This window comes from Syngnathoides biaculeatus, chromosome 23 (assembly GCF_019802595.1).
Source record: "Syngnathoides biaculeatus isolate LvHL_M chromosome 23, ASM1980259v1, whole genome shotgun sequence".
Taxonomy (NCBI): domain Eukaryota; kingdom Metazoa; phylum Chordata; class Actinopteri; order Syngnathiformes; family Syngnathidae; genus Syngnathoides; species Syngnathoides biaculeatus.
The window spans coordinates 20775316-20801576 of NC_084662.1; the positions used below are offsets into that span (position 1 = coordinate 20775316).

General features: G+C 41.5%; 3 protein-coding genes across 18 annotated transcripts in view; 1 reads left to right on the forward strand and 2 right to left on the reverse strand.

Annotated features, from left to right (window-relative positions):
• pnocb (prepronociceptin b) overlaps positions 1-449 on the reverse strand; it is a 53237-nt gene extending 52788 nt beyond the window's left edge. For 3 of the 8 annotated variants that reach the window (XM_061812738.1, XM_061812739.1, XM_061812741.1), the window contains exon 1: positions 370-449. The gene's annotated coding sequence lies outside the window, so the exon portion shown is untranslated. Of the gene's footprint in view, positions 1-83; positions 217-369 lie in introns of those variants that run through there. The other 5 variants (XM_061812747.1, XM_061812742.1, XM_061812740.1 and 2 more) reach the window with 4 other exon arrangements.
• Positions 16-13298, forward strand: si:ch211-63o20.7 (Serine/threonine-protein kinase pdik1l-B-like). Of its 3 annotated transcripts, none has more exons than XM_061812734.1 (4): positions 16-153; positions 2538-3241; positions 4791-5016; positions 12465-13298. In XM_061812734.1, exons 2-4 carry the CDS (start codon positions 2549-2551, stop codon positions 12701-12703), a joined length of 1158 nt encoding a protein of 385 aa, XP_061668718.1. In that variant the 5' UTR covers positions 16-153; positions 2538-2548; the 3' UTR covers positions 12704-13298. The 3 variants fall into 3 exon arrangements, with proteins under 3 accessions (XP_061668718.1, XP_061668720.1, XP_061668717.1); XM_061812736.1 differs by lacking the exon at positions 16-153 and adding an exon at positions 220-316; XM_061812733.1 differs by lacking the exon at positions 16-153 and adding an exon at positions 569-705 and having other exon boundaries at positions 12465-13297.
• Positions 13299-25471: 12173 nt separating this feature from the next.
• The window catches only part of elp3 (elongator acetyltransferase complex subunit 3), a 38644-nt gene continuing 37854 nt past the window's right edge, over positions 25472-26261 (reverse strand). For all 7 annotated transcript variants that reach the window (XM_061811644.1, XM_061811640.1, XM_061811642.1 and 4 more), the window contains one exon: positions 25472-26057. In XM_061811644.1, coding sequence (XP_061667628.1) covers positions 25966-26057 — 92 coding nt within the window. In that variant the 3' untranslated portion in view covers positions 25472-25965. The remainder of the gene's footprint in view (positions 26058-26261) is intronic.

Genomic DNA, 26261 nt, shown 5'->3' on the forward strand with positions numbered 1-26261 from the left:
AGCTGGGATGGGCTTCAGCACTCCGGGCGACTATTTTGAGGATAAGCAGCTAAGAAGTTGAATGGATGGACTAAAAGGCTCACATTTTCTCCAGATGACATGGCTCTACGGAGCGCAAAGGCTTGGCTAAAAACCACGCGTACGCGCGCCCAGGTAGGTGGAGATGAGTGATCGTTACGTCTAGTTTTAGTTTGTGACGTAATCACTGTAAAACTGGAAGCAAGCGAAGCTCAGTTGGAACCGTAGCTCAGTAGGAAGCAAGTGTAGCTCACTGAAGAATCGAGAGCAAGGAGAATGAAAGCCAATGTTGAAATCAGTAAGTGAGAGCTGCTTTTGCAAAAGTGGGCGAGCATTTTAATTGCGTACAACCTCTCGCACTCGTTTCTGCGTAGTTTGAGCTTTCGTTGTTTTGATAGCGCCCGACGAGCAAGTCCCACACGACCTCCAGCAGAACCCATTGTGATTCGCTGAGAACAATTCAGAAACGAGTTCAACCTGCTTTGAATTGACCAATCAAAACACAGTGCTGAATTTATCCGGCCAATCACCATTAGCGTAGTCTCTGAGCGCCAGGGTCGAATCCGGAAGTTGCGTGTTTATGTTTGTTGGGTTTTTTTTCACGGAAATCAAACAATATCGCTGACATAATGCCAGGAGGAACTTTTTCAAGTTAACTCATCGGTGGTTACGTCATAAAATTTAACGGTAAGTTTGAATTATTACCATTGACATAGTTCCGCCGTCTCTACATCTTCATTTCATGTCTGCTGTAGATTTAAAGACATTGAGTCAAACGTCATGTATGTTGTTAAACGCCATAGTTTTTTAGTTTTGTTTTTAATTTTGGAAACCCTCGTTTACCTACGGAATAACCATACTTGTATGAATTCTGAGACTTTAGCTGTTACAACAACGCTATCAAACTTCAATTGTTGTCCAGTCAAATTTTTACCATATGATTACTACTGCTGCGTTTGTGGGGGGTAGTGAATAGTGATGGACTACACTAATTTGTGTACAAAATGGTGTTACACAGATTTTACAGATTTGATGCAGAATATCATCCTCGAAATAATGTGCTGTAACGCATGATGTTGATCTCTTGGCCCGTGGGCCAAATCCAACACCGTTCCTATGGTTTGCTGAAACAAATCATATGCACTTTGTTTCTCATTAAAATGCTTACTAAAATGGAAAATTGTCTTTCTTTTGTCAATGTAGTGAGCATTTTTTGTCACCAAACCCCTTTTCGAAATAGTCATTATACTCTTTAAAGCCCCACTGACATGAAATGCATTATTTTTTAGAATGTTCTTAATAAAAAATACATAAATAAGCAGCAGGAATGGAACCATCTGTTTTTTCACCACAAAACATAATTTTTACATATATGACTTTTTGTAACTTCCGCCACCACAATCCTCTCGAGGGATTTGTTTTGGAGAAGAAGCACGAAGTAACGTCAACAGCAGCAGCGCACTCACGTCACTGCGTCGGCGTTGCGTCCGCCATTCACGGCTTTGGTCGGGGTGGCTCATTGCAGCACCAAGCTGGAGTTGCTCATCGCGGCACCGAGCCGGGCCGCTTTACGCCGTTCTTCTCACTCGCGGTGTTGTTGTTCATCCGTCGGTGATGTTCATCGGCCGGCCGCGACGAGCGGATCACGGCTTGGCCGGGGTGGCTCATCAGCGCCGAACTGAGCTGTTTTACACCGTTGTCGTTGCTTACGGCTGAGTGCACCGTCGGCGTTGTTCGGCTAGTCACGTCCGGGCTGCGGTGTTGTCATCGCTCGCGGCTGAGTACGCTACATACTGTCATACTGTCGGAGAGTCTGTTCTTAGTTAAAAGGGATCCACATATCATCTAAATATGGCTCAAACAATAGGGTAATATTGCCCCGGTCACTTCACTCGATTGTGAGATGTTTTCTTCGAAAAGAGCTTCCGTGTCAGAAAGGGTATCGGAAAAATCTGAAAATCTCTGTTGTTCCTCTCCCATAGCAGGTGCCACTATGTGTTTTCAATGGCAAATGTCGCAGTGTGACATCTGCTGATGATGTAGCAGGCAATAGGGCTACCACTTCGATGTCAAGTTAGATTTCCGCAACTTTGCGCATGGATGAAACACTCTCCGCTCATATCTAGTTTTTCGTATCGACATTGAAGTGAATAATGTTATATGTATTTTTCATTACAACACCTATTTTAGAATGTTTACAGGCATATCACTGGGGCTTTAAATTAACTTATGATTTCAAAGTAGCTATTCATCGATTTGTGTGTATGTAATATAATAAGGTGATTGAACATTTAAATAATTTCACAGTCAAAACAGCTATCTGACAAAAACCATAACCACAAAATGAATTTGGTACCCCTGCAGTGTAATGTATCAACCAGTGTCAGTTATTGGATTTGTCAGCATCCCCTCTGAATTTATTGTGTAATTTATATATTATGCATGTTTAAATGTATGTGTAAATATGTACAATTAAAATGTGTATGTAGTATTTTACTTGTGTCATCCTTGTACAACAGGCCCGTGAAACATGAAGAAGCTCTACACTTTAGAAAAAGAGTTAGGACGAGGCAGCTATGGTGTGGTCTTTGAGGGTCATATAGCCAAAACAGGACAAAAGGTGGCTATTAAGCGTCTGCCCTGCAGAGACCCGGAATGCATTGAACTCTATTTGCAAGAACTGTGGGCCATGAGAGCCACAGCCAAGAACCATGTCAACATTATTGCACTCCATAGCTGCCTCTTGCAGACAGGAGCGAGGAATTTGAAACCCTTAAGAAACAGGAAGGTGCCTTTACATCTAATTGAAAGTGTGCTGAAAGGAAGAGTTCGTCAAGTTAGAGGTTCCCAGTCAAACCTTCGAAGGAGGACTAACTCTGTGTCCAGACTTGAAGACAGGACCAATTCTCCTTCATCAAACTCCACCTGCTCTCTAACTCCACAAAGACTTCCAAAAAGAGACAGAAAAAGGCTGTTCCAGGGAGTGGGCGAGCAGTCTGGATCAATGTGCTGCTCAGCCTTGTGGCTCGTAATGGAGTACTGTGACGGAGGTGACTTAAATCAGTACCTGCTTTCCAGGCCACTGGACACCCATGCGAACCATAGTGTGGTGCAGCAGCTCAGCAGTGCCGTAGCCTTCCTGCATAATCTCGGTATAATCCATCGAGACCTAAAGCCTGACAATGTGCTTGTCAGTGTTACACCGAGTGGTCCTATTTTTAAGGTAGGTCCTGCAATTCTTAAATTGGATAAATGACACAGACTCCAGCAAAATACAGTTGTAAAAAAAAAAGTAGTTCATGCTTGGTCTTAGAGCTGTGTGATATACCAAAATTAAATATCCCACTATTTTCCTTAAAATTACTTGAAATTAATGAAATCTTTTCGGCATTAATTTATAAAATCAATATTTTACCTAGCCCACACAATGAAATTACAAAAGATTAATACAAAATAAAACACAAATATCCAGTTGCCAAATAAACACAGTACCTTTTTTTTTTTTTTTTTTTTTTTTTTGTTTAGTATCTAGTTGTACAACCACTTCTAGGAATGGCATCTGATCAGTACCAGCTGGTCAAGCGGTATACGTCTTTGGTGGTCCCTCAAACAAAAACCTGGGCACTGTTTTCATACCCACCTGAAGCCATTGAGGAGAGCTGTCGTTGTTTCGGACTGCGGTGCAACTTCCGGGTTGGCTGCATCATCGACACGCGTGATGACATTTCATTTAAAAGCAGCTGCACAACTAGTCGTTGTCGTCGACAATTTTTGTTTTTAAATTAAAACAAACTCATGGGCAGTCATTTCTGATCTTTGGTGCAGTAGCAACAAGTCCCTGAGGATGTCATAGAGTTCAGGTTGGAGGTGCACATTATCATAGTATATAGAAATGTGTAACATAAGACATCGAATATCGTCTCAATGTATATGTATACAATTTTTACCACTATGTAGCTGTATTTTTTTATTTTTAATCCATACCCAAATATTAACTATTAACTTTTTGAAAACATTTTTAGAAAAATGTATTTATTTTCAAGAAATTACGGTACTTCCCATGACAAAGCAGTCTCTGTGGTGGGGTCATCCTATCTCTGTGGTTTAGGTCACCGAAGTGGTTATAAGGTCCCCGGTTCAAGCCCCCAGGGTTGGATGAGATTCATCTGTAGTTCCTAAAGTTTATGGATTTTATAGCGGTGTCCTGGTTGACACTCCTCTGCAACATTGTGTGGACGTCGGAGACAGTGCCTCTGGACTGGCAGACTGGGGTTGTGGTCCCCCTTTATAGGACCAACTTTTTACAGAGGGTGTGTTCCAACTATAGGGAGCTCACACACCTCAGCCTCTTTGGTAAGGTCTATTCATTGATGCTGGAGAGGAGGGACCGCCAGGAAGTCAAATCTTAGCTTCAGGAGGAGTAGTGTGGTTTTCATGGGTGCAGGAGAGTTCGCTCAACCAGTCTCCATGTCTTGTGGACTTGGAGAAGACGCTTGACCGCGTCCCTCAGATTGTCCTGTGGTGGGTGCAATGTGAGCATGGCGGTGGCCCCAAAGTTCCTGATACGGGCTGTTCTGTCCATGTACAACCAATGTCAGAGTTTAGTCCACATTGCTGGCAGTAAGTTAGACACGTTTTTGATGAGGGTTAGACTCCGCCAAGGTTCCCCTTCATCAATTATTATGTTCTATAGTTGTACAGACAAAATTTCTAGGCACAGAAATACCTTGCATAATTCCCGTTACAGTCCTGTGTTGATGTCCAACCTCTAGGTTGCTGACTTTGGTCTGAGCAAGATGAGTGAGAGCCTAGGGGATGGAAACCTGACCAGAAAGCACTTCTCTTCTACATGTGGCTCAGACTTTTACATGGCTCCAGAGGTTTGGGGTGGACTGACCTACACAGCTCAGGCAGACATCTTCTCGCTTGGTGTGATGTTTTGGGCCATCCTGGAGAGAATCACCTTCATTGAGGAAGGTACCACACAGGAACAACTTGGTAAGTCAACAATACAGAGAATTTGCTGTTTAAAAAAAAAAAAAAAAAAAACAAGTCCAAGTATACATTATACATTTATAATATTCGTTTCCTGTCACATTCTTGCGCATACCAATATTTACAATGTGAGAGACCCAAAAGATAAAGAGAGATTTTGGCAAGTGTTGATTCGTCTTTTTATGTTGTGTGCTGGGGATAATGGCACACCATACAGATAACGACAACTGTGAGATTTCTACCCCCAAACAGATGTCTTATACCAAAGACTGACCTTTCAGATGCAACTTGCCTCCACAGTCTGCTGGAAAATACAATGGAAAAAATTGAAGGTGGTTAGCTTATCTGGTAACTACCACTACAGTTAAAAGACTTGGGAGACACATCATATTCAACACCCTTAACACCTGTTTCTACTTGGTGTTTGGCAACAGCATCAGTTTCAGGTCACCCTTAACACTGTGTAGACCACACACATCAGGATTGGCGATTTCAAATACTGAACGTTAAAGGTATTGAATTGTCAGTCCAGACAATTTTACAAGAAATGCAGAGAAAATTGACTTCATGAACTTCACACAGTAGGATAATTGGTCAACATAATATTTCGGAGACATCTGAGAATGAAGCATTTGCTGACTTTGACTGCAAGAAAAGAAATTGGTGTGTGCGTACCCTACTTTACCAATCAGAGCTCTGACTGGGAGGTCAAAAAGGTGTGTGCGAGTTTGAGTGATGTCACACGTTGGCGATGCAGTGCTCTGGCTCGAGTGTGACTCCATTAACTGGGACATATTAAAAGTGTCAGATACCATACATCATGTGTTCGTCAAGCATGGCCGATTCGTCGTTAATGTAAATGGCAGCAAGCTGAGGGATGGTAGTACATTTTGAAAATGGTTTAATGCAGCACTGTCCCTCTTAATTCAACATGACAGTGTGTGGTGGTGTGGGAGCCTCGCATTCCCCCAAAAGCACTGTTGCTGTGGGAATTCCCGATAATAATTTGACTGCGATAATAATATTCATTAGTTTGAACGTGCATGCTATTTTGTATGGGTTTACATTAATGAAGATTAATTCAAACTTGACATTAAGAGAAAATGCAGATGAGCTGGGTTTTTTTTTTATTTTTTTTATTAGCCTTGGGGGCACTTACAGCCTTTCGATGCAATAGGTTCACCCAAAGAAATATGACTAATGTTTTCAGAATGCCATGTGGCTGAACAATCAAAAGGCATTTTAAAATGTATATAACAGGATAAGGCCCAGTGTAATGAAAGGGTTGTAACACAAATGGTTCTTTTTTTTTTTTAACAGAAAATCTTTTCAGCCAAACCATCCTGGCAGTGTGGTGATTATAACCATCATCCAGTTTAGTACCTACAAATGTCCCAGGGTCAGTGATTCTCTCATTTGTCTGGATGAAAATAGTGACAGTTGGAGGGTGAGAGAGATTTTAGTAACTTTCTAAAAAAGAACAAAGGCAAAATGGAATTTTGTAAATCACAATCTCCTTTGTCAGGCATATAATAGGAGAGGCAGCTAGAGGCATTGAGCAGATGGATAAAATGCTTTGCAACTTGATTCTGTCCTTTTTCAATAGTCATACACTTACTGTGTTTGACTGGGCAAAAGAATGAGCATGTAGTCATGAATATTGTTATAAAGTCAGAGTGTTTGGCACTTTGAGGCTCATTAAAATTCTACCGAGCCAATATGGAAATGGGAAGCATTCTAGAATTGAGTCTAAATGGTGGGCTTGTTTTGATATAAAATCCCCCTCATATCGAAACAATAAAGAGCACAATATACTGTAGTGTTTATCAAAATATAGTTAATCCATTTTATGTATTGCTTATCTTACAAAGAGCGCGTTCTTCAGCCTATCCCAACTATCTTCAGGGAAGTGGCGGGTTGCACCTAGAACTGGTCCTTAGCCAATCGCAGGCACATAGAAACAAACAGCCATTCACATTCACACCTATTGGCAATTTAGAACCTTCAACCAATCTACCACGTGTGTTTTGGGATGTGGGAGGAAACCAGAGTGCCCGGAGAGGGGAACATATGAACTCAACTCAGGCGAGGCTGGACTTGAATCCTGGTCCGCAGAATTGCGAGGCAGATGTGCTAACCAATCTACCTCCATGCTGCCAGCAAAATGCAGTGAGAAAAAGAAGTATTTGAAGACACTGTGAATTTGCAATTTCTCCTACTTGAAAATTATGGTGGGGTCTGACATTTTCATTTTAGGCGCATGTCCACTGTGAGACATACATACTGTACATGGACATACTGTCCATGCAATCATTTTCTGAGCCGCTTAAAAAAAAAAACACAAATCACTTATTTTTTTTACATTCATTTGTATATTACTGCTGCAAATTTATTGAAAAAGTGTTTTTATTAAATTAAAAGTGGCGGAACAGTGGATCAGCTGTAAAGTGTTGGCCTCAGTTCTGAGGTCCGGTTGTTCGATCCTGGCCGCGCCTGTGTGGAGTTTGCATGTTCTCCCCATGCCTGTGTGGGTTTTCTCCGGGCATTCTGGTTTCTTCCCACATCCCAAAAAAACATGCAACATTAATTGGACACTAAATTGCCCCAAGGTGTGATTGTGAGTGCGGCTGTTTGTCTCCATGTGCCCTGCGATTGGGTGGCAACCAATTCAGGGTGCACCCTCCTCTTGCCCGTTGACAGCTAGGTAAGGCTCCAACACTCCCGTGACCATTGTGAGGATAAGCGGCTAAGATGGATGGATGGAAAAGTATTTGAACACCTCCGAAAATCAATGTTAATATTTGGTACAGTAACCTTGGTTTGCAATTACTGAGGTGAAATGTTTCCTGTAGTTTTTCACTAGGTTTGCTCGCACTGCAGCAGGGATTTTGGCCCATTCCTCAACCCAGATCTTCTCTAGATCAGCCAGTTTTCTTGGCTGTTGCTTGGGGTCCCTCTAAAGATTTTCCATTAGTTTTATGTCAGGTCAGTCAGGCTAATCCACTCCAAAACCATGATATGCTTTTACGGATCCACTCCTTGGTTATCCTGGCTGTGTGCATTAGGTCATTGTCATGTTGCAAGACCCAGCCACGATCCATCTTCAGTCCTGAGGGAAGGAGGATGTTCCCCAAAATGTTTCAATATATGGCCCCGGTTATACTCTCTTTACTGCAGTTTCGTTGTCCTGTCCCTTGTGCAAGCAAAACACTCCCAAAACATGATGCTTCCACCCCCATGCTTCACAGTAGGGATAGTGTTTTTAGGATGGCATTTGTCATTCTTCCCCCTCCAAACACACGAGTGGAATTAAGACCAAAAAGTTCTATTTTGGACTCATTTGACCACATAACTTTCTCGCATGACTCCTCTGATGGGTAAACTTTAGACGGGCCTGGACGTGTGGTAATTTTAAGCAGAGGAACCTTTCATACCATGCATGATTTTAAACCATTACGTCTTAATGTATTACCCACAGTAACCTTGGACAAAGTGGTAGCAGCTCTCTTCAGGTCATTGACCACACTTTCCTTTGAAATTCTGTGGTGATTCCTCACCTTTCTTAGGATCATTGATACGCCACACGGTGAGAGCTTGCTTGGAGCCCCAGTTCGAGTGAGATTGATAGTCATGTCTCGCTTCTTCCTTTTTCTAATAATTGCTCCAACAGTTATTTTTTCACCCAGCAGGGCCGGCAATTGCCCGTAGCCCTTTCCAGCCCTGTGGAGGTCTACAATTTTGTCTCTGGTGTCTCTTTGGTTTTAGCCATGTTAATAGTTGGAATCTTACCGATTGTGTGGGGTGGACAGGTGTCATTATGAAGATAACAATCTCAAACAGGTACTTGTAATTTAGAATAATAAATGAAATGGAGTATGACTTTTTGGAAGCAGACAAACAGGTATTTGAGGGCCAGATTTTTTTCCTGATTGGCAGGTGTTCAAGTTCTTATTTGTAACAGTAACCTACAAATACATTATTGGAGAAAAAAAATCATACATTGTGATTTCTGGATCTTTTTTTCTTCTCTTACAGTGGACATGCGCTTAAGATGAAAAATTCAGACCCCTCCATGATTTCAAAGTGAGAGAAATTGGAAAATCGCAGGGTGTTGAAATACTATTTTTCCTCACTGTATAATTTATATCATAGCACTAAGAGCCTGACGTTTAAACAGTGGTGTGTCGTTAATGCACTCAAGTACAAAAATAAAAGTAATGAAATTAATTTTTACTGTCAATTTTTACATTTTGATAACAGTGCAGTTGGCAAAATAAAAATAAAAGCAAACTAAGCTGCTCAAGTTTACGTTTATACGTAGTACATTTATAAGGTTGCATATTGAAGAAAATATTACATTACATGGCACATTGTTGCTTTATTTAACCCCGAAAGAGCTGCTTGGCTCTACCTTTTCTGCTATCAAAGTGTTCCCATAGCTGTGCTGACATTGGTTCATATTCTCCCATTGATTCGTACTATGGATATTTTTATATCTTGCTTGCGTGCGTTCAAGGTGTGCAATTCTCCAGCCATGACTTCTGACACACCCACCACATAACCCTAGCTACATTTCTCATTTACAGTGAAGAATATAAGTATTGGAACACCCTGCTACATGGCAAGTTCTCCCACTTAGAAATCATGGAGGGGTTTGAAATTTTCATTGTGGCATGTCCACTGTGAGAGAGATATTCTGAAAAAGAAAAATCCAGAAAACTTAATTTATGATTTTTCAACGATTTATTTGTCTGATACAGCTGCAAATAAGTATTTGAACACCTGTCTATCAGCTAGAATTCTTACCCTCAAAGACCTGTTTGTCCACCTTTAAAAGTCCACCTCAACTCCATGTATTATCCTGAATCAGATGTACCTGTGTGTGGTCGTTAGCTGCATAAAGACACCTGTCCACCCCATACAATCAGCGAGACTCAAACTTGTAACCTGGCCAAGACCAAAGAGCAGTCCAAAGACACCAGAGACGAAATTGTACAACTCCACACGGCCGGAAAGGGCTACGGAGAAATTGCCAAGCAGCTTGGTGAAAAAAGGTCCACTGTTGGAGCAATCATTAGAAAATGAAAGAAGCTAAACATGACGGTCAATCTCAATCGGAGTGAAGCCCCATGCAAGAAATCACCTCGTGGGGTCACAATGATCCTTAGAAAGGTAAGGAATCACCCCAGGACTCCACGACAGAGCTTGGTCAATGACCTGAAAAGAGCTGGGACCACCGTTTTCAAGGTGACTGTTGGTAATACACAAAGACGTCATGGTCTGTAATCATGCATGGCACGGAAGGTTCCCCTGCTTAAACCAGCACATGTCACGGCCCGTATTAAGTTTGCCAATGACCATTTGGATGATACAGAGGAGTCATGATAGAAGGTTTTGTGGTTGAAATGAGACCAAAATTGAACTTTTTGGTCAAAATTCCACTAACAGTGTTTGGAGGAAGACTAATGATGAGTTCCATCCCAAGAACACCATCCCTAGTGTGAAGCATGGGGTGATAGTATCATGCTCTGGGGGTGTTTTTCTGCACATGGGACAGGATGACTGCACTGTATTAAGAAAAGAATGACCGCGGCCATGTATTGTGAGATTTTGGGGAACAACCTCTTTCCCTCAATCAGAGCATTGAAGATGGGTCGTGGCTGGGTCTTTCAACATGACAATGAGCCGAAGCACACAACCATGAAAACCAAGAAGTGGCTTCGTTAGAAGCATATCAAGGTTCTGGCGTGGCCTGTCCAGTCTCCAGACCTAAACCCAATAGAAAAACTTTGGAGGGAGCTGAACCTCCGTGTTTCTCAGCGACAGCCCAGAAACATGTCTGATCTAGAGAAGATCTGTGTGGTGGAGTGGGCCAAAATCCCTCCTCCACTGTGTGCAAACCTGGTGAACCACTACAGGAAATGTTTGACCTCTGTAATTGCAAACAAAGGCGACTGTACCAAATATTACCATTGGTTTTCTCAGGTATTCAAATACTTATTTGCAGCTGTATCACACAAATAAATCGTTAAAAAAATAATATATTGTGATTTTCTTTTTAGATTATCTCTCACACAGTGGACATGCGATGAAAATTTCAGACCCCTCCATCATTTCTAAGTGGGAGAACTTGCAATATAGCAGGGTGTTCAAATGTTTATTTTCTTCACTGTAAGTCTGCAGGAGGGTAGAATTCCTGGAATGATGAGTTTTCCTAAAATGTGAATTCCATTGAAAACCAACAGGTAAATATGTCCAGGTCCTTTACTGGTCTAACCCTAACCTGGATCTGTTCTCAATCAAGAATAAATCCCTCATAGTGATGAAGCCACTCGAATTTTTTCAATACAAATACCAATATTTAAATGAATGACCCCTGGTTTTACATAAAAGTCACATTCATTAACTATCATGGGGGGGGGGTCAGTGAGTCGGCTCCTCCGTACACGAAGCGTGTTGTGGCCACGTTTTTTTTTTTTTTTTTTAAATATGCATTGTTCTCAAATGAGTAAAATGCATATTCAAAAAAAAGAAAATAAACCGCTGGGATAGGCTTCAGCCGCCATACACGGAAGCGCGTTGCGACCACACGTTGAACTTCGGTAAATTTCTGTGTGACCGACGGTTTATTTTCTTTTTTTAAATACGGATTCCATTTGAGAACAACGCATATATATATAAAAAAAGTCTGTCAGGGAGAGGTTTACCTAAGATTAACGTGTGGGCGGAACACGCTTCGTGTATGTTGTACGTCCCAACCGTTTATTTATTTATTTAAACATATTGTTCTCAAATGAGAAAACTTGCCATTATAAATACTTCTTGGGAATTTCAGATTGAGAAGAATAATTCCTACCTGAAATCTCAGGCATTGTGTATATTCTGCTCCGGTTCAATGTTCCACACACTGTCGAGCAGCTCTTTTTGACCGGCAATATGGTAAGAGAAGAGGAAATGTGTTTAAGTCTTTGGCAAAATATGCGCAAGGCCAAATACTTGAGGATTACACCACCCAAAGTGCGCATATGGCTACAAGGTGTGCAAATGATAGAATTACTGTAATTTCTTGTATATATTGTGCATTTCTACCCTCTTCCCCCGCCAAAAAATGTCAAAGGTCAACAAGGCGCATTTTCATGGGTATAAGTGAAAATGGGGGCCCTTTACAGGATCAGTATTTTTAGGGCTGATCAGTGAATTAAAATAAAATGGATAATCAATCGCTGATCTGATCACAAGAACGAATTATTTGTATTTTGTTTCTTACCACTATTACCAACATGTACATAAAGGTAAATTCTCAATCTGACTATCTGATTTATTTGACACATATTGCATATTATTTGATATGTCTACTTTGTGTAAGAAAAACCACAAAAATGCATCACAGAGGTTACTTTTGGACCGGATGCTCCAGTTTGTGATGATTTGATTATGTTTTTCCCCTTTAGGTGCTTACGTGTGTAAGGGTCGCTGGTTGATGCCTCTTGGTGAAGCTTTGTGGGAGAACGCTGATCTCCAGCTGTGTATTCCAATGAAGTGGAAGAGAGCACGCCCGGTCGCAACCCCTCCCGGCCCAGAGACGTGTGGCCTGCTTTTCGACATGCTCTCCTCAAACCCAGATTCCCGGCCCACAGCGGACCAGCTGGAGTCCAGAGTGTGCAGCGCCCTGAAAGAGGACTCCCACTGAGACAAAGCACTCCTAATTGCCACTGCCAGCGGATGGAAACATTTACCGTGGAGCCAACCGACTGTGACGTTTCCTCCATGAGTAAATAATAGTGGAGATAAGGTAAAGCAAGGCCTCCTCCAATGATTCAAGGTGATTGCAGCCCTTGAAGTGGTTGCTTAGCTTTTCATTAAAGAGTCTTGTTCTTGATCATTATGGGCCAGCCTGTTTTGCAAATACAGGTACATTTTTTAGACAGGGAGTTCTCATCCTTTGCATATTTGGGTAATCTGAAAATGGATGTAAGATTTCCAGTCAAGGTGCTTATTGGATTGAATGGAGTCAGAGATCCAACTTGTAAACAAATGGCTGAAGGACATTGTTCTGCGGGACTCCATTTATTTACTTTTTCACAACAAAGTATGAATATATCAGCATTTAATCGGCAAATGTCCAGCCAGTAAGGATTATTTTGAAAAGGACTACTGTCGGCTGATAAAGTCTTGTTTTTGGATTATGCTAGAATATATTCATCCTATCTACAGTATATTTAATATCCCGATTAAGATCCAATTTTCAATTTGGTAACTCCCCAATTTATTCTTAATAAAACGTTAAAAAAAAAAAGCCTGTGGTTCCGATTTCCTGACCAACCATAAAAATGCACGCCAACCCCAACATTTTTACACCATGTAATAAATATGTGAGGGGCATGGTGTGGTGCATTTGCGGTGTGCCACATGCACGCATATGCAGAAGCACAGAGTTAAGCAAGGTTTTTGACAACGGCTGCGGCGGCATGGCCGTGTGCCACTTTCCTCTGCACGCTGATTTTGTTGTGCATTGAAGCCTTGTTTTCCATGCCACTTGTTGCCAGATCATTGTGTGTATATGCATGTGTGTTCACGAGCGTCAACTAGCGTAACTGCTTCGTTCCATGTCATAGTGTTACTGAGCCATATCAAGTCAAGTTACATTTTCATGTTTTGGCATGTCCAATTTTTTACATTGTTTCATGTTTTTTGAACCAAGCCATCATGAAATTTGATCTCGTTATGCACGGGAGAGCCTGAATTAAGGAGAACTGACAAGAAAATGGCGGCACCATGTGCTGGAGACGGAGTAAAAATATATAACCCTAATCATCCATCTATCCATCAATTTTCAAGGCCACTTATCCTCACGAGGGTCGCGCAGCCTATCCCAGCTGTCAACAAACAAGAGGTGGGGTACACCCTGATCTGGTTGCAAGGTAATCATAGGACACATCGAAACAAACAGCCGCGCTTACAATCAAACGTAGGGGCAATTTAGAGTGTCCAATTAATGTTGCATGTTTTAGGATGTGGGAGGAAGCCGGATTGCCTGGAGAAAACCCACGCAGGCACGGGCAGAACATGCAAACTCAGGACCTCAGAACTGTGAGGCCAATGCTTTCCAGCTGTTCCACTGTGCTGCCCAACCTTAATAATAAATGGATAAATATGATATGATTACATACACAAATTGGATCATCTACCCTTACAAAGATAAAAATGCTTACTTTTTAATGGCTGTCATCAGACAGTAGTCTTGAAAATTGAATTCTGGGGTATTAGTTGGTTGTTAATGTTATGTCATCACCTTTGAAATTAAGCCTATCCATCCATTTTCTATTCCGTTTGTTCTTATGGTTGTGGGTGAGTGAGAATCCGTCTCAACAGACTTTGGGTTTACACCTACAGAAAATTTTGTGTCTTCACTAAACCCAGTGAATTTCAAACTGGGGGTGCAGCACCTAGAGGGAGCACAGCTTTATTGGGGCAGGGCAGGTGCGCAGCTCTACCACGTACGCTTTTCATTGTTTCACCCAGTCGATGGAGCTAATTTTACTACCGAGCACACAAATCCACACCAGCCACTCAAGTGATGTAAAAGTGAAATGCTGAAAGTTGTTAAATTTTTGCTTGAAAAAAGTTTCCTGATTGTTCTTGGTGGCTTGCTAAACTTGCCTTTGCTCCAAGATCTACTTTTCCAGCAGCCAGCCTTTTGCGATCTATTGACAGGAGTGCTGAGTGTATTGTCCTCGTGATGTGGGGCTCGGGTGTGAGCATCGCAGTGACTGCCTTGGAGAAAGCGAGAGACAGACAGTAAATCGGAAGCAAACTTGCTAGAACGCGCCTTTGTGTGCACATGCGCAGTTACGGCTGAGAAGAGGCCAGCATTGGTCAAATATATAGTTTTTGGCAGGTGGTCGACCAAAATGCTTCGCCGATCAACGCATTGGGCATATCTGCACTACGTTATGGGGAGAGAGTTGTTTCAGAATTGATTACACAACTAAATCAGCGATTTAGACATTTTTAAAATCCACAAATCTATCCAAGAATTACATTTTTCTATTCCACAAACAGCTGCAATTCACACAATTTTGAGATCCATATGTCCTCGATTTACATGTTTTTCAGAACCACAAAATACAAAACCAATTCCAATGAAGTTGTGATCTTGTGTGAAACAAAACAGAATACGATAATTTTCAAATAATGTTCAAGTTGTATTTAATTGAATACAAAGACGGGATATTTAATGATGAAACTAATATAATTGAACCTCACCCCATCTCTGGTTGTGAATGATTGAGCAAATTAGCAGCTCCTTTTATATGCAATCATGGCACCCACCTGTTTCCAACTAGCCTGTTCACCTGTGGGATGTTCCAAGCAGGTGTTTGACCATTCCTTAACTTTCTTTTTTGCCACCTGGGTCAGAGAAAGACTATTGGATTTCTACAAAACTGACTGACAGTCAAGTAATCAACAGAGACAGCAACGATGCCGCCTAGCAGATGAAGTGACCATCCTTCCCACGTGCGAATACTCTCAACGTGTGTAAATGAATTACATTACAGATTGCATTACAGATTATCTGAAAAATAAATGTGCGTCAGAATCATCTTTATTGGCCAAGTATGTGTGCGCGGTAGTGGGAGCCACTGTAGTATGACATACATGTTGAGTTTGAAAAATGTTAGTCAATTGACGGAACTTTTTTTTTCTCCATTGAAAACCTCAGTTGTGCAAATTAGTATGCCCATTAGAGGAATAGTGTAGTGCAATGACCATTGTGCAAAGATTGTCAAGACTTCAAGACGTGTTTGCAGTTTAAAGTGACTAGTATAATACGAATACTGATTGGCCCAGCAGGGTGTGACAACAACTCGAGGCAGAAAACTGGCAGCATGTCGCAGTGGAATTTTAAATTGGCTGGTCAAGAATTTAATAACTTCATTGCGAGATGGAAGAAGCGGTTTGAATGCCTGCTAGTTTAGTTTGCGTTCATCGGTAGCACCTACCCAATGGAAGGAGCTCGAAGAGCTGGTGGCCAGAATGTGGAGGCCCGATAGGATCCTACACAAGACAATCTAAAAAAAAAAAAACAGTCATTGCAATATATGACTGAAAACAATCTATTTGTATATCACTCTTGCATATACAGTGAAGAAAATGAGTATTTGAACAGCCTGCTATATTCCACGTTCTGCCACTTATAAATCATGGTGGGGTCTGAAATTTTCATCGTAGGTGGATGTCCACTGTGAGAGAGATAATCTAAAAGGAAAAATCCAGAAATCACAATGTATGATTTTTTTTTTTAACGATTTATTTGTGTGATACAGCTGCAAAAATGTATTTGGACACCTGAGAAAACCAATGTTAATATTTGGCACAGTAGCCTTTGTTTGCAATTACAGAGGTCAAAAGTTACCTGTAGTTCACCATGTTTGCACAGACTGCAGGAGGGATTTTGGCCCATTCATCCACACAGATCTCTAGATTAGACAGGTTTCTGGGCTGTCGCTGAGAAACACGGAGTTTCAGCTCCCTCCAAAGATTTTCTATTAGGTTTAGGTCTGGAGACTGGCGAGGCCACACCAGAACCTGGATATGCTTCTTACAGAGCCACTCCTTCGTTTTCCTGGCTGTGTGTTTCGGGTCGTTGTCATGTTGAAAGGCCCACCGATGACCCATCTTCAATGCTCTGATTTGGAGAAAGAGGTTGTTCCCCAAAATCTGACAATACATGGCCGCGGTCATCCTCTCCTTAATACAGTGCAGTCGTTCCTGTCCCATGTGCTGAAAAACACCCCCAAAGCATGATGCTACCACCCCCATGCTTAGGGTTAGTGTTCTTGGGATGGAACTCATCATTCGTCTTCCTCAACGGTTAGTGGAATTATGACCAAAAAGTTGAATTTTCGTCTCATCTGACCACAAACCTTTCTCCCATGACTCCTCTGTATCATCCAAATGGTCATTGGCAACTTTAAGACGGCCCTTGACATGTGCTGGTTTAACCAGGGGAACATTCCATGCCATGCATGATTTCAAACCATAACGTCTTAGTATATTACCATCAGTCACCTTGGAAAGTCCCCAAAGTCTCATTCAACATCCAAGTGGTAGTCATATCGCCTGCAACATCATCAGCAGACCTCAGACTGGGACATTCGCCATTGAAAACCTGTAGTGGCATCTGCTATGGCACACTGAACCTCTTTTCAAAGAGAATAATTCAGAATCAAGTGACGTGACCTGGGAAATATTACCCTATCGTTTCGAGCCATATTTAGATGATATGCGGATCACTTCTAACTAACAACATACTCCCCGACAGTATGTAGCGTACTCACCCGCTGAAAGAAGGATTACGTCCCCCCCACCCCAACTATTATTCTTTTTTTAATAGCTCTATACACACCTACCTGTCATTTGGAACCCACGAAGCTCTTAAGTTATTCCAGAGGTAATCAAAATGGTACTCACTTTCGGTTAATCAAGTCTGTTCCAATACTTTCGATCACTTGAAAAGTGATTGGCTTGTTTAACATTAAATAAAAGTTGTCACTTTAAACTCTGGTCCCACATTCATCTTATGATCTGAAACCCAATTGTCTTCAGTATCGAACAAAAAGTAATTGTCCTTGTCATTTCAAGACCTTTGGGGTGGACTGGATGGATGTGGATGTGGATGTGGATCTGGAAAACGTGTAAATCAAGGATATATTTTTTAAAATAATTTGGGGATGCATACTACATGACACTGTGCTGCCCATGACCCACATCTAACCAACAAATTAGATATAAAGTGATGAATAAAATCACAAGTGTTGTATTCAAATTGGTTACCTGAATTAGGCCATACTGTACTTTAAAATTTTTAAGGGTATTGGTCGCCCAACTGAGGTTATGCTTGTACATCCATATATTATCCTGGAAATTTATGTAGTATACAACTCCATATTGAGCTCTTCTAGGACTTAAGTTGCATTCAATGAAAACATGCTGTTGCCGTCGGCCGGTCTTTAAAAGGAGCATGTGGAAAGTAATTTAATGTTGTAAACGGGTATAATGAAACCTGAATGATTACTGCTGTTGGTTTATGTCAATGGATTGTGGTGTTGACAGCACCACAAAAAAAGAGCTTTCTTTTAATCGCCCAAATGTAATGTGTAATTGTTGTGTTCATTGCGTCAGTACGCATTTGGACCAAAAACAATCTGGGCTTTCAGATGTGCAAGGAGAGAGGCCACTAAATAATTTGTTGTTGACAACATATAAGACAAAAACCGGTGGCGTGAGTCTGTTTCAATTTTCAGAAAAAATTATCAAATATCAAACAGATATTTGTTTTTGGTGATGCATCCATGCAGCACATACAACTAGGGTTATTGTGACGCACCCAATCAGTAGTTCTTGGAAACAGTACAATTTATAGCAATGTGCACACTTAATATGGATGACGTATATGAAGGTTAGGATGAGGCATCAAATTAATGGTTAAATATTAAGTAATTGCCTTACCTCGTTCAGTCTGTTTACTTCCAGACCTGTTCGACCTAAAAATGACTTCAATAGAACCTCTCTGACAAATTGAAGTTGGCTAAAAGATCTCAAAAAGCTACAAAAGATATTTCACGAGCTAAAGTACTGTAATTCAATAACTGATGAGAAATATTGACATCTTTCAAAGTCATTCCTGAAGCTATTGGACTCCAGTGAACCACAGTGTGAGCCATTATACACAAAAACAGAAAGCTTGGAACAGTGTTGAACCTTCCCAGGAGTGGCCAGCCAAAAAACATAACCCAAAGAGAACAACAACTGTTCAACCAGGAGGTCACAAAGAGCCCAGGAGAAAATATGAAGAACTGCCAGCCTCCCTAGGCTCTTTTTAGGTCGCAACTTTTAGCAATAAGGAAGTCCAACTATCCAATTTCTTCCACTTATCCAAGGTCAGGTCGAGGGGGGATACGTTTTAGACTTCCCAGACTTCCCTCTCTTCAGCCACTTCATCCAGCTCTTCCGGGGGTGGATCCCAAGGCGTTCCTAGATCAGTCCTGAGACAAAAGTTTCTACAGCATGTTGTGAGTCATTCTAGGGGTCTCCATGCTTTGAACACCTCACCAGGGGAGCGTCCAGGAGGCATCTGGCCCTTCCCAATACGAATGAGCAGTGGCTCAATTCTGAGCCCCTCCTGGATGACTGAGACTCTCACCCTATCTCTAAGAGCCTGGACACCCTGCAGAAGAAACTAATTTTCTCCACTTGTATCCAGAATCTTGGAATAATCTTTTGAACCATTCTGCTTGTCAATCTCTTGTTACATTCATCCGTCATTTGTGAAGCAGACTCAGAGTTGAACTCCCTCCACTTAGAGCAGGATCTCATTCCCAACCCCGATAGGACATCCACCCTTTTCCATAGGAGGCCACTGCTCTTAGATTTGGTGATGCTGATTTTTATTCCAGCAACATTACACTCTGCTGCAAACCGCTTCAGTGAGAGTTGGAGATCACAGCATGATAAAACTAACAGAACCACACCATTTGCAAAAAGCAAGGTTGCAATACTGACGCCACCAATTAAGATCTCCTCTGTCTCAGATGCACCTAGAAAGTCTGTCCATGGTCGTTATGAACAGAATCGTTGACAAAGGGCATACTTGGCGGAGTCCAATCTTCACCGAAAATGAACCTGACTTACTTCCAGCAATGTGGATAGAAGTCCGACACTGGTCAAACTGGGACCAAACGCCCCATATCAGGAGATTTGTACCCCATTTTCTCGAAGCACCCAACAAACAATACGTATTGAACGCCTTCTTGAAGTCCATAAGCAAATTTCCATGCTCCTTTGAAGAGTCTGCCAACTGTGTAGAGCTGGTCCACTCTTCCATGGCCAGCATTAAATGCACACTGCTTCTTCTAAATTTGAGATTCAACTTCCTGATGGAGCCACCTCTCCTACACCTTGAAACAGGACTGTAGACCTTACCAGGGAGATTCACAAGTCGAGGTCTGTCATGCCCTGTCAACACTATAGAAGAATATCCACAGTATAGAAAGTGGATTGCGTTCCCTTCCTGAGAGGCCAGATAGTCAACCAGAATTTCATCAAAGCTGTCTGGAAGTCTTTCCACATGGCCTTGCCGAACTCCTCACTCCTGAGATTTTACCTTAGCGACCACCAAAACTTTGTTCTGCTTGGCTAGCTGATACCCATCAACTGCTGCAGAAGTCTCACAGGCCAGAAATGCCCAATAGGAATCTTTCTTCAGCTTGCTGGTATTCCTCACTGGAAGTATGCACCAACAGGTTTGGGTGTTGACAACACGACAGGCCACTTTACGGCCATAGCACCAGTTGGGCAACAAGGAATTGTTCTCCGGCAGTCAGTGCTGCTCTGGTACGACATTCAAAACAAATAACAACGCAACAAGAATAAAAAACAAAATATTTGTTTATAGAGCTCGTACACCTATGTCATCGAAATCACGTGACAGGCCATATTGCCGGTCAAACAAAGCATCGTTCAGTGTTAAGGCCATTAAGACAAAATTAAAATATCTTCTAACGCGACGCCCAGAGTTTTTTCCGATTGCGTTAAACATTTAGAAGGTGATAATAAACGAAGGTACGTGGAAAAATTAGAAACACTTGGCATAGAGGACCCATATTTAATGCCGAAGTCGATGTTTTCGCTGATAAGAAAGTGGATTGTGAACCCGGTTCTTGGACAAGTGAATATATGGTGAGTAAGCTGTTGAAAGTGTAGAAAAGTCTGTACGCACACAAAAACTTCATTGCTGAATCTGTTCTCAATCAAGAATAAATCCCAGAGTTTTTCAATACATATAACAATATTTAAATAAATGACCCCGAGTTTTCCACAAACCGCATTCATTAACTACAGTGAAGAAAATAAGTATTTGAACACCCTGCTATATTGTTCTTCCTCTGAGAAATCATTGAGGCATCTGAAATTTCCATTGTAGGAGCATGTCCACTCTGAAAGCGATAATCTAAAAAGAAAAATCCAGAAATCACAATGTATGATTTTTTTTTAACGATTTATTTGTGTGATGCAGCTGCAAATAAGTTTTTGAACACCTGAGAAAGCCAATGTTAATATTTGGTTGCAATTACAGAGGTCAAGCGTTTCTTGTAGTTGTTCACCAGGTTTGCACACACTGCAGGAGGGATTTTGGCCCACTGCTCCACATAAATCTTCTCTAGATTAGACAGGTTTCTGGGCTGTCGTTGAGAAACACGGAGTTTCAACTCCCTCCAAAGATTTTCTATTGAGTTTAGGTCTGGAGAGTGGCTCGACCACGCCAGAACCTTGATATGCTACATATGGAGCCACTCCCTGGTTTTTCTGGCTGTGTGCTTCAGGTCATTGTCATGTTGAAAGACCCAGCCATGACCCATCTTCAATGCGCTGACTGAGGGAAAGAGGTTGTTCCCCCAAAATCTCACAATAGATGGCCACGGTCATCCTCTCCTTTATACAGTGCAGTCCCATGTGCAGAATGATGCTACCACCCCCTTGCTTCACAGTAGGGATGGTGTTCTTGGGATGGAACTCATCATTCGTCTTCCTCCAAACACGGTTAGCAGAATTATGACCAAAAAGTTCAATTTTGGTCTCATCTTACCACAAAACTTTCTCCCATGACTCCTCTGTATCATCCAAATGGTCATCGCCAAACTTAAGATGGGCCTTGACAGAGGAACCTTCTGTGCCATGCATGATTTCAAACCATGACGTCTCAGTGTATTACCAACAGTCACATTGGAAACCTTGGTGGTTCCAGCTCTTTATAGGTCATTGAGCAAGTCCTGTCGTGTAGTCCTGGGTTGAGTCCTCACCTTTCTAAGGATCATTGAGACCCCACGAGGTGATAACTTGCATGGGGCTCCACTCCGATTGAGATTGACCGTCATGTTTAGCTTCTTTCATTTTCTAATGATTGCTCCAACAGTGGACCTTTCTTTTCCACCAAGCTGCTTGGCAATTTCTCCGTAGCCCTTTCCAGCCATGTGGAGTTGTACAATTTTGTCTCTGGTGTCTTTGGACAGCTCTTTGGTGTTGGCCATGTTACAAGTTTTAGTCTTACTGATTGTATGGGGTGGACAGGTGTCATTATGCAGCTAACAACCTCACACAGGTGCATCTGATTCAGGATAATACATGGAGTGGATGTGGACTTTGAAAGGCGGACTAACAGGTTTTTGGAGGTCAGAATTCTAGCTGATAGACAGGTGTTCAAATACCCTTTTGCAGCTGTGTCACACAAATAAATCGTTAAAAAAATCATACATTTTGATTTCTGGATTTTCCTTTTTAGATTATCTCTCTCACAGTGGACATGCACCTCTGATGAACATTGCAGACCCCTCCATGATTTCTAAGTGGGAGAATTTGCAATATAGCCAGGTGTCCAAATACTCATTTTCTTCACTGTATGATTGGGGAAAAAAAAAAAGGGGGAATCGGCTCCTCTGTCCACGGAAGCGTATTGTGGCCACATGCGTGCACACACACACACACACACACACACACCTCTAAACCTCACTGCAACAGACTATTTTCTTTTTTTCAATACGTTGTTCTCAAACAAGTCAATTTGGCATTATAATAACTTCGTAATTTGAGTTTAAAAATAATTCCTACCTGAAATGAAGTGATCGCTTCACAGGCGTGTGTATTTGGTTGGGTACCATCCATCCCGTTTAATTGCTGAAATCCATCAATATTTTTTTAGATAGTATTCCATAGAATCATCTCTTTGAATATCTGTCTCGTCTGTTGACCAACCAACCAACAGCACAACACGTCTCGGACGATGTCAATATTCTTCTCAGTTTCAGTATCGCCCACAATTTTGAGCAGCTCTGTTTGACTGGCAATATGGCGCCGTGAAAATGGTGACGTCATGTGCACGACCTCTATATAGGAACTATTCCTTATAAGAGTCGTCGAGTGATTGATGGAACCATGAGTTCTGCTTTTTACGACGGGGGAAAATGTGGTTTAGGAATGGCCTCGACAGTCTGAACTTGAATCTGATCAAAATGCATGACCTGTTCATGCAAAAAAACAAATAAATAAAAATCCAATGTTGCAGAAGAGTGGGCCAAAATCCCCAAAAAGATGTGAAAGAATCAGTCAGTTTTTGAAAAGACCTGATTTTAATTGCTGCTGCTGTGGTTGGCCCAACAAGTTATTAGGTTAAAGGGGCCCATTACTTTTTCACACAGGGCCAGGTAGCTTTGAATAGTTTTGAACTAATAAATAAAATAACCATTTTGCATTTATTTTTATTTGGCTTATCTTTATTTACATATGTTTGAGCAATAAGTGTAAGTGTATAACTGTGACATTTCTTAAGAGTTTTTACAGGAACTTTACTGGCAACGTATATGTATATATATGTATATGTATGTGTGTGTGTATATATATATATGTGTGTATAGATATGTATGTGTGTATATAGATATGTATATATATATATAGAACATGCAAACCCAACACAGGCGGGGCCGGGATTGAACCCGGGTCCTCAGAACTGTGAGGCCAACGCTTTATCAGCTGATCCACCATGCCGCCCTGAAAATAATTTTTTTAAAAAAAGGACATCTTTGTCATGAGCATGCACATGAAATTTGTTCTCTTTCAAGATCACCGTTTACTTAGTTTTTGTAGAAAAAAAAATGGTCACAACTCAATTAAAATAAGGTTCTTTGATACTCTTTTTGGAAAGAGTCTCACTCTCATCTATCCATCCATCTTCTACCGCTTCTCCGGGTCAGGTCCCGGGGGCAGTAACTTTAACAGGGATACCCAGACTTCCCTTTCCCCAGCAACTTCATCCAACTCTTCCGGAGGGGTACCGAGGCATTCCTAGGCCAGCAGTGAGACATAATATCTCCAGCGTGTCCTGGGTCGTCCCCGGGGTCTCTTTCTGGTGGGACCTGCCCGCCTCACTCGGGAGGCATCCGGATCAGAGGCCCCAGCCACCTCATCTGGCATCTCTCAATGTGAAGGACCAGCGGCTCAACCCTGAGCCCTTTCCAGATGACCAAGCTTCTCACCCTTCTTCTAACGGAGAGCCCGGACACCCTGCGGAGGAAGCTCATTTTGTTCTTTGGTATCCGGGATCTTGTTCTTTCGATCATGATCCACATAGATGGATGAATATATAAAAATATAGAGCTGTACACACAAGCAGAACACAGAAACTAACACATTAAAAAAAGAAAGTATTTAAAAACTACAATGCCACTAAGACTCTCTGTACAAGTCTGATTAAAATGCTTAGCGCGGGAGTCATTGAACAGACCCGTGTTCCACCTGTTTTTAAAATCTGCTTTCCACAATCAGCACAAGCATTTAATGTTTATAAAATGCCACAGGCAATGAAAACAACCAGCATAGTCAAAATCCTTCATTCGTATACAAAGGTACATTGAGTTTTTGTTCCGTGACCAAGCTCGCAACTCACAACAAAAACATCGATCATCCGCACTGAAATGGCATTAGTCCATTAGAGCCCCCCGAAATACAATTTAGTGTTTTTAATAAAGTGGCACTGTGTATTGTAGAAAGAAAAATCATAAAATGTAATGACTGTATATTGGCACATCTGGAGTATTCAGTGAGTGCCTTGAAGGGGCATGGGCTCATCAGTGACAAGAATTTGGCCGGTCCATCTGCACGTGAGCATTTGGCTGTGAGCTTCCAAAAACGTCATGCTATTTAACAGGATAAATCCCATTTGCTGGTAAAATTGTGGCTGCAAAACAAAAGCAAAAAACAAACAGGTTTGTGGAAAAGGGGCTCCAACCTTCCCCTTTATAGAGTAGCAGGAACTGCTCTACTTCTGAGAGTTTTACAGAGAACATTAAACCAAAGTGGCTCCTGTAAAAGGGGGTGAACAAAGTCAGAAACACTGAGAAGTGTGGGAGGGAAAGTCCTTTGCCATTTCACAGCTGATAAGCACTGAGCGAGCGTAGAGAGAAAGTGTGACTATGGCAGAAACCTCAATGCGTCAGGACTGCAACAACAGTCACGACACGAGCACTGCATGCAGGAAATTACGCATCGCTGTTTCGGAATCGGTCACCCACCTCCCCACAATCTCGACCGTCCTTTACTATGGACAGATCTGAGATATACTGTAAATGTTAACGCATAAGGAATCAGTGCTTTATTGCTCTTATGATAAAGGCCTTCCAAGAAATGTGGCTCCACACAGCATTCGGTCAATTCTCAATAGACAGAAAACAGATGGATTTGTAATTGCGATGGCTGTGTCAAATGAGCCACTAAAACACTCTTATGGGCCAATCATTGACAATGTCCTGCAGGGGCCGGCATCTTCATCATTGGGGGAGGATATCAGCCCAGGGGTGGATGACCTTTTGGGGAGGGTGGAGGGGGTTCATTCTCACAAGTCATGATGTCAGATTTTTTACTTTATTCTTTAGAGGAAAAAAACCCCAAAACATTTACATTTCTGTCGACTAAAATAATTCATATGCATCCATGAAATATGATTACAAGAATGAAGGGAACAAATGCATGTGACCGAAAAAGTCAAATGTAAATTAAAAAGTGTAATTACACAAACAGTAGGTTTTATGATCTTTTACTGTCCATGACAGACACTCAAATTTCATGTAAATTCGCCATGTAGGTCTGGAATGCATACTGACAATGCAAAACATATTGTAGTCAAGTCTTACTCCCATCGCCCCAACTATTTCAAACCCCCCCCCCCAATCTTATTGCCACCACCATTATTTTGCTTATTTAATGAGTGACATACAATACATAATGTATTTCAATGATATTTCATGATGATTAGTTTTAAAATAAATACTGTTTTTTAAAAATGGATAAAAATATTCTCTGTGCGTTTGTCCGCCTGATTATGCTGATAAAAACAGTCCAAGTTCAGTCCCATCCAGGTCCACGTATATGCTTAACCATGTAGGGTCCTTCCAATTCATAGCCCATCTTCCTGTAGTAGTTCCTTGTTCCTACACCTGGAAAGGAGAAGAGCAGAAACTATAAGGGAGGTACAATTTGTGAAATAGTGAAACTCCAGAAGTAATTGACAAAACAGCTTGAGGAAGGTAGTATTAGGAAAAAAAAAAAGTTTAAACTTAGTTTTAGGTTTACGCTACCCCATCGCCTGTGAGTGTTTAATGTATCCTGCAATAATATAGTGGTGTGAAAAAGTATTGCCC

Coding starts and splice junctions, on each gene's coding strand:
- si:ch211-63o20.7 (XM_061812734.1), top strand. CDS start 2,549: ATGAAGAAGCTCTACACTTTAGAAAAAGAGTTAGGACGAGGCAGCTAT. Junction 3,242..4,790: donor CGAGTGGTCCTATTTTTAAG/GTAGGTCCTGCA, acceptor TCCAACCTCTAG/GTTGCTGACTTTGGTCTGAG. Junction 5,017..12,464: donor TACCACACAGGAACAACTTG/GTAAGTCAACAA, acceptor TTTCCCCTTTAG/GTGCTTACGTGTGTAAGGGT.